Source organism: Oncorhynchus tshawytscha, linkage group LG24 (assembly GCF_018296145.1).
Source record: "Oncorhynchus tshawytscha isolate Ot180627B linkage group LG24, Otsh_v2.0, whole genome shotgun sequence".
Lineage (NCBI taxonomy): Eukaryota > Metazoa > Chordata > Actinopteri > Salmoniformes > Salmonidae > Oncorhynchus > Oncorhynchus tshawytscha.
This window is the reverse complement of record NC_056452.1, coordinates 7,421,582-7,431,549: the sequence shown is the minus strand read 5'-3', so window position 1 is coordinate 7,431,549 and position 9,968 is coordinate 7,421,582. Positions and strand designations below refer to the sequence as shown.

At 43.7% G+C, this 9,968-nt stretch overlaps 1 protein-coding gene across 1 annotated transcript; it reads left to right on the top strand.

The window, feature by feature from the left end:
* The first annotated feature begins 80 nt into the window (after positions 1-80).
* LOC112223785 (zinc finger C2HC domain-containing protein 1C) lies at positions 81-8,704 on the top strand. The gene is made up of 2 exons (XM_024386987.2): positions 81-211; positions 8,303-8,704. Exons 1-2 carry the CDS (start codon positions 134-136, stop codon positions 8,576-8,578), a joined length of 354 nt encoding a protein of 117 aa, XP_024242755.1. The 5' UTR covers positions 81-133; the 3' UTR covers positions 8,579-8,704.
* Positions 8,705-9,968: the final 1,264 nt, after the last annotated feature.

Genomic DNA, 9,968 nt, shown 5'->3' with positions numbered 1-9,968 from the left:
TCTCCTCTCCCCTCCCTGGCCCCTCCTCTCTGTCCGTGAGACTCCACCTCAGCATTGTGGGGAAACCCAGCCCCCACCTCCCCCGGACCCAGACGGCCCATCCCTCTGGGCCCCATCCCTCTCTCTCTCCAGCATGGTTGGAATAGTTAGAGTGGCGCTGTGGACTGGCCGTCACATGCAAGCTCAGGCACAGCAACAGGAGGAACGTGAGGTAGGAGTTTTCATAATAGACTACCATTCAAAAGTTTGGGGTCACATTGAAATGTCCTTGTTTTTCAAAGAAAAGCACATTTTTTTGTCCATTAAAATAACATCGAATTGATCACAAATACAGTGTAGATATTGTTAATGTTGTAAATGACTACAGTAGCTGGAAACAGCTGATTTATAATGAAATATCTACATAGGCGTACAGAGGCCCATTATCAGCAACCATCACTCCTGTGTTCCAATGGCACGTTGTGTTAGCTAATCCAACATTATCATTTTAAAAGGCTAATTGATCATTAGAAGACCCTTTTGCAATTATGTTAGCACAGCTAAAAACTGTTGTTCTGATTAAAGAAGCAATATAACTGGCCTTCTTTAGACTAGTTGAGTATCTGGAGCATCAGCATTTGTGGGTTCGATTACAGGCTCAAAATGGTCAGAAACAAAGAACTTTATATATAATATAAAATATCATAAAAATTTAAAACAAGATTCTCTGGTCTGATGAAACCAAGATTGAACTCTTTGGCCTGAATGCCAAGCGCCACGTCTGGAGGAAACCGGGCACCATCCCTATGGTGAAGCATGGTGGTGGCAGTATCATGCTGTGGGGATGTTTTTCAGCAGCAGGAACTGGGAGACTAGTCAAGATTGAGGGAACGGTTGAGATGAACGGAACAAAATATAGAAATATCCTTTATGAAAACCTGCTCAGGACCTCAGACTGGGGTGAAGGTTCACCTTCCAACAGGACAACGACCCTAAGCACATAGCCAAGACAATGTAGGAGTGACTTCGGGACAAGTCTCTGAAAGACCTTGAGTGGCCCAGCCAGAGGCCGGACTTGAACCCAATCTAACATCTCTGGAGAGACCTGAAAATATCTTTGCAGCAACGACTCTCCATCCAACCCGACAGAGCTTGAGAGGTTCTGCAGAGAAGAATGGGAGAAGCTCCCCAAATACAGGTGTGCCAAGCTTGTAGCATCATACCCAAGAAGACACGAGGCTGTACTTGCTGCCAAATGTGCTTCAACAAAGTACTGAGTAAATGGTCTGAATACTTATGTAATTGTGATATTTAAGTTTTTTATTTTTTATCAATTTTCTAACATTTCTAAAAACCTGTTTTTTCTTTGTCACGATGGGGAATTGTGCGTAGATGAATTAGGAAATAATACAATTTAATCCATTTTAGAATAAGTGTCACGTTCTGACCTTAGTTCTATTGTTATGTCTTTGTTTTTGTATGGTCAGGGCGTGAGTTGGGTGGTTTGTCTATGTTCGTTTTTCTATGATTAGCTATTTCTATGTTTGGCCTGGTATGGTTCTCAATCAGAGGCAGCTGTCTATCGTTGTTCCTGATTGAGAACCATAGCTGGTTTTCTATTGTGTTTCGTGGGTGATTGTTTTCTGTTGTGTGTCTGCACCAGCCAGAACTTTTTTCGGTTGTTTCTCTTTGTTATTTTTGTTATTTCCGTGTTCATTTTAATAAATATGGACACATACCACGCTGCACCTTGGTCCTCACCTTCTTCCACCATCGACGACCATTACAGAATCACCCACCACCAAAGGACCAAGCAGCGTGGTAACGGGCAGCAGCAGGAGCAGCAGCGATCTCAGGACTCCAGGACATGGGAGGAGATCCTGGACGGCAAGGGACCCTGGGCTCAGGCTGGGGAATATCGCCGCCCCAAGGCAGAGCTGGAGGCAGCCAAAGCTGAGAGGCGGCGGTATGAGGAGGCAGCACGGCAGCGTGGCTGGAAGCCCAAAAATGTATTGGGGGGCGCACACGGGGAATGTGGCGAAGTCAGGTAGGAGACCTGCGCCAACTCCCCGTGCTTACCGTGGAGAGAGAGGGACCGGGCAGGCACCGTGTTATGCCGTGAGGCGCACTGTGTCCCCGGTGCGCAGGCATAGCCCAGTGCGGTACATAGCAGCGCCTCGTATCGACCGAGCCAGGTGCCATGAAGCCTTCTCAGCGCATCTGGTCTCCAGTGCATTTCCTCGGGCCGGGGTACATGGCACCAGCCCTACGCATGGTGTCCCCGGTTCGCCAGCCCAGCCCAGTGCGGACTATTCCACCTGGCCGCACTGGCCTGGCTACGGGGAGCATTCAGCCAGGTAGGGTTGGGTAGGCTCGGAGCACGAGACCTCCAGTGCGCCTTCACGGTCCGGTCTATCCGGTGCCACCTCCACAGACCAGCCCTCCGGTGGCAGCCCCCCGCACCAGGCTGTCTCTCCGTCTCCTCCCTACAGGTGCACCCACCTGTCCAGCGCTGCCAGAGCCTTCCTCCTGCCCAGCGCTACCAGAGTCTCCCGTCTGTCCTGAGCTGCCAGAGTCTCCCGTCTGTCCTGAGCTGCCAGAGTCTCCCGTCTGTCCTGAGCTGCCAGAGTCTCCCGTCTGTCCTGAGCTGCCAGAGTCTCCTGTCTGTCCTGAGCTGCCAGAGTCTCCCGTCTGTCCTGAGCTGCCAGAGTCGCCCGTCTGTCCTGAGCTGCCAGAGTCGCCCGTCTGTCCTGAGCTGCCAGAGTCGCCCGTCTGTCCTGAGCTGCCAGAGTCGCCCGTCTGTCCTGAGCTGCCAGAGTCGCCCGTCTGTCCGGAGCTGCCAGAGTCGCCCGTCTGTCCGGAGCTGCCAGAGTCGCCCGTCTGTCCGGAGCTGCCAGAGTCGCCCGTCTGTCCGGAGCTGCCAGAGTCGCCCGTCTGTCCGGAGCTGCCAGAGTCGCCCGTCTGTCCGGAGCTGCCAGAGTCGCCCGTCTGTCCGGAGCTGCCAGAGTCTTTTGTTATGTCTTTGTTTTAGTATGGTCAGGGCGTGAGTTGGGTGGGTTGTCTATGTTCGTTTTTCTATGATTTGCTATGTCTATGTTTGGCCTGGTATGGTTCTCAATCAGAGGCAGCTGTCTATCGTTGTCCCTGATTGAGAACCATATTTAGGTAGCCTGTTTTCTAGTGTGTTTTGTGGGTGATTGTTTTCTGTTGTGTGTCTGCACCAGCCAGAACTGTTTTCAGGTTGTTTCTCTTTGTTATTTTTGTTATTTCCGTGTTCATTTTAGTAAATATGGATACGTACCACGCTGCACCTTGGTCCTCCTCTTCTCCTTCATACGACGACCGTTACAATAAGGCTGTAACGTAACAAAATGTGGAAAAATCAAGGGGTCTGAATACTTTACGAATGCGCTGTATATACTGTATATATATATTCTTGTATTATATATACATATTTTGGGGTCTGTCGAATATGTGAAAAGTGGAGGTGTGTGTGTCTGTGTGTGTTTGTGTATTGCTGATGTTGAAAGAAAAACATGCTGCATAACTAGCCTCATCATTATTTTATATTGGGGACTTATATTTGATTACTTATTACTGCCATTGTCTTTTACAATATTTATAACTTTACTAATACCATTGTTTTTCAGGTTAAGGGGAAAGAAACCATCACTATTCCTAAGGTTTTGCCAATAATGGCTGCAGCCTTCAAGTACTTAATAGCAAATACACACTGCCAGATGAAAACAAACTAAATGTATTAAGTATGTTAAAATTATTATTTTTTTTTAAAGAAAAAGAGGATACATTTGAAGAAAGATTACGAAGTGAATAAGACAAGTGGATAGTCACACAATTGTGGTCGATTTCTATCACCCAGATAAGGTCCTATTTACATGAATAACTCCTGTAGGGGAGATCTGGGTTGGTTGTCTCAAGGCACAAAATGCGGAATTGTGTTAGGAATATTGTTTGATCAAGGCCTGGCCATTTCTAAAACTGCATGCTATATTGCTTCATTTCCTGTTACAAAGGGAATAAGTTACTAACAAACATTGTGACAACCAACATGGGAGGTGGAGCTGGTTGTCACAAGTGGACAGAGTGTGTTTAATGGCTTATAACTCCATTTTGGATATGAGGATAAAAATGGTCCCCATTTCAACATTTGTCTTTCTCCTAATATTGAAAAAAGTGTTGTAAGATATATAAGTGCTGAGGAATACACACAAGAGTAAAAAGTATGACAACCAACCCCAGTCTCCCCTATGAAAGGCATCTGGATTAACCATAATTTTCACTAGAGGGTATATTTTCAAATTATGTTGTATGACAATTACAGTAATAACCTCTAGAGAAGTCTCCCTGTTTGGCAAACAATCAATCAAAATGTGAGAGCTGGTTTTGAGTGACTGTATTTTTTTTTTATAGATCATAAAACTCAAAGTTGTATGCACTCTGGTGAATGGGTACACAATAGCATCTGAATGAGAGGCAAAAATTTGAGTTGCTTTAAGAGGAAATATCATATCGATTGAGAAGTAACAAGAATTGTTATATACCATTTTAAATCATTTGAGGTAGAGTTCTTTTATATATCGGTTGTGTATTATAATTAAACCAAGCTTTAAAAAAAAAAAAAAATCATATCAACCCACCTATGATCCATTACATCAGTCAGCAACAACCTAAACATTCGGAAGTTAGTGGAGTCAACTTTGGGTAGTTCTGGGCCATTGTGACATAGAATCTCTATGGTTGTGTTGTGTCTATTAAATTACCAATAGATGCAGTAAAGAGGTCAATGGAACGCAGACCATGGGGGATGGGAAGAAGGACGTCGGATTGTTGCACATTCAACAAATCTGTTCTAACCAAGTGGATATTCTTCAAATCCGTCAAGATTTATGTATTGTAACAGGCCCACAATGAGGTTACTAAAGTCTGATTTCGATATATTTGGCTGTTTTCGCTGCATAACATTTAGAAGTTGTCCCACACGTTTCGGTTGAATGCATTCAGTTGTGCGACTGACTAGGTATCCTTGTTCATTTCCTTTTCAGGTTTAGAAGAAGTAACTGACAAATGATAACTCCCATTCAAATAAGCTGGTAGCATAGCTAGCATACAAAATCAGTGGTCAGTTGTTTTTAACTGTTTTATTGTATTTATTTATTTTTATTTCACCTTTATTTAACCAGGAAGGCCAGTTGAGAACAAGTTCTCATTTACAACTGCGACCTGGCCAAGATAAAGCAAAGCAGTGCGACACAAACAACACAGAGTTACACATGGGATAAACAAATGTACAGTCAATATCACAATAGAATAATCTATATACAGTGTGTGAAAATGTAGTAAGATTAGGGAGGTAAGGCAATAAATTGGCCATAGTGGCGAAATAATTACAGTTTAGCATTAACACTGGAGTGATAGATGTGCAGAAGATGAATGTGCAAGTAGAGATACTGGGGTGCAAAGGAGCAAAAAATAAATATGGGGATGAGGTAGTTGGTTGGTGTCACGCCCTGGCCGTAGAGATCCTTTAAATTCTCTATTTGGTAGGTCAAGGTGTGACTAGGGTGGGAAATCTATGTTTATATTTCTTTGTTGGCCGAGTATGGTTCACAATCAGAGGCAGCTGTCTATCGTTGTCTCTGATTGGGGATCATACTTAGGCAGCCCTTTTTCCCACCTTCTGTTGTGGGATCTTGTCTTTGTGTGTTGCATGTGTTGCACTCCCAGCTTTATGTTCGTTGAGTTGTTTTTTGGTGGAACATTTCAATTAAAGAAAATGTATGCCTACCACGCTGCACCTTGGTCTTCATTTAACGACGGACGTTACAAGTGGGCTATTTACATATGGGCTGTGTACAAGCGCAGTGATCAGTAAGCTGCTCTGACAGCTGATGCTTAAAGTTAGTTAGGGAGATATAAGACTCCAGCTTCAGTGATTTTTGCAATTCATTTCAGTCATTGGCAGCAAAGAACTGGAAGGGAAGGCAGCCAAAGGAGGAGTTGGCTTTGGGAATGACCAGTGAAATATACCTGCTGGAGTGCGTACTTTGGGTGGGTGCTGCTATGGTGACCAGTGAGCTGAGAAAAGGCAGGGCTTTACCTAGCAAAGACTTATAGATGACCTGGAGCCAGTGGGTTTGGCGATGAATATGAAGCGAGGGCCAGCCAACGAGAGCGTACAGGTTGCAGTGGTGGGTAGTATATGGGGCTTTGGTGACAAAACGGATGGCACTGTGATAGACTACAGCCAATTTGCTGAGTAGAGTGTTGGAGGCTATTTTGTAAATGACATCTCCGAAGTCAAGGATCGGTAGGATAGTCAGTTTTCGAGGGTGTGTTTGGCGCATGAGTGAAGGATGCTTTGTTGCGAAATAGGAAAACTATTCTAGATTTAATATTGGATTGAAGATGCTTAATGTGAGTATTTGTAGTTGTCCACATATTCTAAGTCAGAACCTTCCAGAGTAGTGATGCTAGACGGGCGGGCGGGTGCGGGCAGTGATCTGTTGAAGAGCATGCATTTAGTTTTACTTGCATTTAAGAGCAGTTGGAGGCCACGGATTGAGTGTTGTATGGCATTGAGGCTCATCTAGAGGTTTGTTAACACAGTGTCTAAATAAGGGCCAGAAGTATACAGAATGGTGTCATCTGCGTAGAGGTGGATCAAAGAATCACCAGCAGCAAGAGCGACATCATTGATGTATACAGACTAAAGAGCCGGCCCGAGAATTGAACTCTTTGGCACCGCCATAGAGACTGCCAGAGGTCTGGACAACAGGCCCTCCGATTCGACACACTGAACTCTATCTGAAAAGTAGTTGGTGAACCAGGCGAGACAAGCATTTGAGAAACCAAGGCTGTTGAATCTGCTGATAAGAATGCGATGATTGACAGAGTCGAAAGCCTTGGCCAAGTCGATGAAGACGGTTGCACAGTATTGTCTTTTATCGATGCCAGTTATGATATCGTTTAGGACCTTGAGCGTGGCTGAGGTGCACCCATGACCAGTTCAGAAACCAGATTACATAGCGGAGAAGGTACGGTGGGATTCGAAATGGTCGTTGATCTGTTTGTTAACTTGGCTTTTGAAGACATTAAAAAGGCAGGGTAGGATATATAGGTCCGTAACAACTTGGGTCTAGAGTGTCTCCCCCTTTGAAGAGGGGGATGACCCCGGCAGCTTTCCAATCTTTAGGGATCTCAGACGATACGAAAGAGAGGTTGAATAGGCTAGTAATCGGGGTTGCAAAAATTGCGGCTGATCATTTTAGAAAGAGAGGGTCCAGATTGTCTAGCCCAGCTGATTTGTAGGGTTCCAGATTTTGCAGCTCTTTCAGAACATCAGCTATCTGTATTTGGGTGAAGGAGAAGTGGGGGAGGCTTGGGCAAGTTGCTGTGGGGGGTGCAGAGCTGTTGACCGGGGTAGGGGTAGCCAGGTGGAAAGCATGGCCAGTCATAGAAAAATGCTTATTGAAATTCTGTAATACAGATGTTTGGTGACGATGACATCCAGACAGGCATTATACTCCATTTTTTACTTCAACATAGTGTGAAAGAAACATATAAACAATCGCCTAAATGTAGGCACATTTTGCTGGGGGGCTAAATGGAGATTTGAAATCTTTCTCCCACAGCATCTTTCCCCCACGCGTTTCCATGGCATTTCCATTGTTTAAGTCGGGTTCCATTGACCTCTTTACTGCATCTAGAATTAGGAATTAGAATACTTAAGTTTTCTAATAATTACTAATTCTATGAACCCAACAATGTGAGCCATGATTTCATAATTGATCAGTACACCTTGAACATTCCGTTTGAACTATTTGATGGCTGACCACTGAAAATATAAATGCACCTTCGAAACAATGTAGAAAGTGGTATCAAAGCAACTGGCTTGCAATGGAGCCTCCGGAAAGTTATGAGGAATTACTGCAGGAATACCTGAAACTGAGGGAGGAGAAGGAGCAGATGAACCAAGTGATCATCTGGATGACGAAGAGAAATAGACAACTCGAGGATTTGTGCTCACAACATGGCCTCAGTACAGATACTTCAGTTCAGCCGAAGGCTAGGTTTACCCCACATCTGCCCCCCAGACTCCCTGTGCCCCCCACAGCAGTCCTCGGGGTGCGCAAGGTGTGGCTAGAGAATTCAAGTAAGACCAAAATGGCCGCCATGATAGAAAAGGTAGATAAGGTGACTTTGAATCAGGTTATTTTGTATTGCAATATATTTTTATTGGAGAATAGTATGCAAAATTACAGATATCACATGACATGTAACAGTGTTCACCTGTTTCCTCCAGGTGACTTTGAATCCATTTCACGAGAAGAAGAGGTGCGAAGTAGTGGAGGCGAAACAGCATGGAGGGTTACAGCAGTCGATGAGCAACGCCGACTGCAACCGGAAAGAGTGTGATATCTGTGGCCGGCGCTTTCATCCTGACCGTCTGGAGAAACACAGCCTGATATGTGCCAAGGTCGCCTCCGAGAGCAAAAGACGTGGGGTCTACGACTCCTTCAAGCACCGGTACAAGGGCACCAACCTGGACAGCTTCATCAAGCGATCTATTGATCCATGATTCATGTGATATGGTGTGTTACCTGTCCTCCAAGGCTATAGGTCATTCTGACTATGACAAAGTTTAAAACTCTTCCCCTACTAGAGAAACCTTTTTATTTTCACTTCAATAAAAAGTATACGTGAATTGTTTGGATCTATCAGTGCATTTCAAGAGAAAGATGTGTTCCCATCACAGTCTATTGGTGCATTTACACTGTAAATATGTCCAATGATGGACAATTTACCATTATTTGGGGATATGGGTTGAGCAGGCAGAGGCAAACACAAATTACCATTTTCAAAGATTTATTGTTAAGGTATGGTTTTGTCCATAAATCATTGCAATTAAGTTCCAAACATCAATCCATATCTATATCCAATCCATATTCAGTTCTGCATACTTTGCTTTCCATTGATCTTTTACTTTAAAAACCGAGTTAATTAAAATCACAAACATACAAACCAAATAGAAAACACAGGAAGTGGCAAAGGAAGTGGCGCAGCCCAGCAGGCAGGTGTCCATTTTCTTCAAAAGAAGGAGTGGATACTGTGTTTTGACCCTTACCCTACTGCAGAGAAAACTCTCAAAGGTACATAATTATTTTTAAGCATAGCAGCACATTTTTACAGATACGATCTATAGGTTTTTCTTATGTGTGTAGAGATGATAAACAATGACTAACGAGGCCTTACTACTTTAATTGCCTTTTTAAATGCCCATACACCAGTAGAAAGCAACTTTTTTTTCTCGAGCTGACAGACGATGGCCAGAGCACATGATGGATTTAAGTCAATAATTAATTGTTTTAGTCAAAGTATGATACAGTTGAAGTCAGAAGTTTACATACATCTTAGCCAAATACATTTTACTCAGTTTTTCACCATTCCTGACATTTTAATCCTACTAAAAATTCAGTTTTAGGTCGGTTAGGATCACCACTATATTTTAAGAATGTGAAATGTCAGAATGATAGTAGAGAGAATGATTTTTTCAGCCTTAAGTTTTTTCATCACATTCCCAGTGGGTCAGAAGTTTACATACACTCAATTAGTATTTGGTAGCATTGCCTTTAAATTGTTTAACTTGGGTCAAACGTTTCGGATAGCTTTCCACAAGCTTCCCACAATAAATTGGGTACATTTTGGTCCATTCCTCCTGACAGAGCTGGTGTAACTGAATCAGGTTTGTAGGCCTCCTTGCTTGCACACGGTTTTTCAGTTTTGCCCACAAATTGTCTATAGGATTGAGGTCAGGGCTTTGTGGCACGCTGAGCCTGTTCAGGAGTTGTAGCGATGAGACAAGATAGTAGCTACTAAAACAATTGGATACCACGAAATTGTGGAGAAAAAAGGGTAAAAATAAATGTATCACTAGTCACTTTAAACAAGGCCACTTTATATAATGTTTA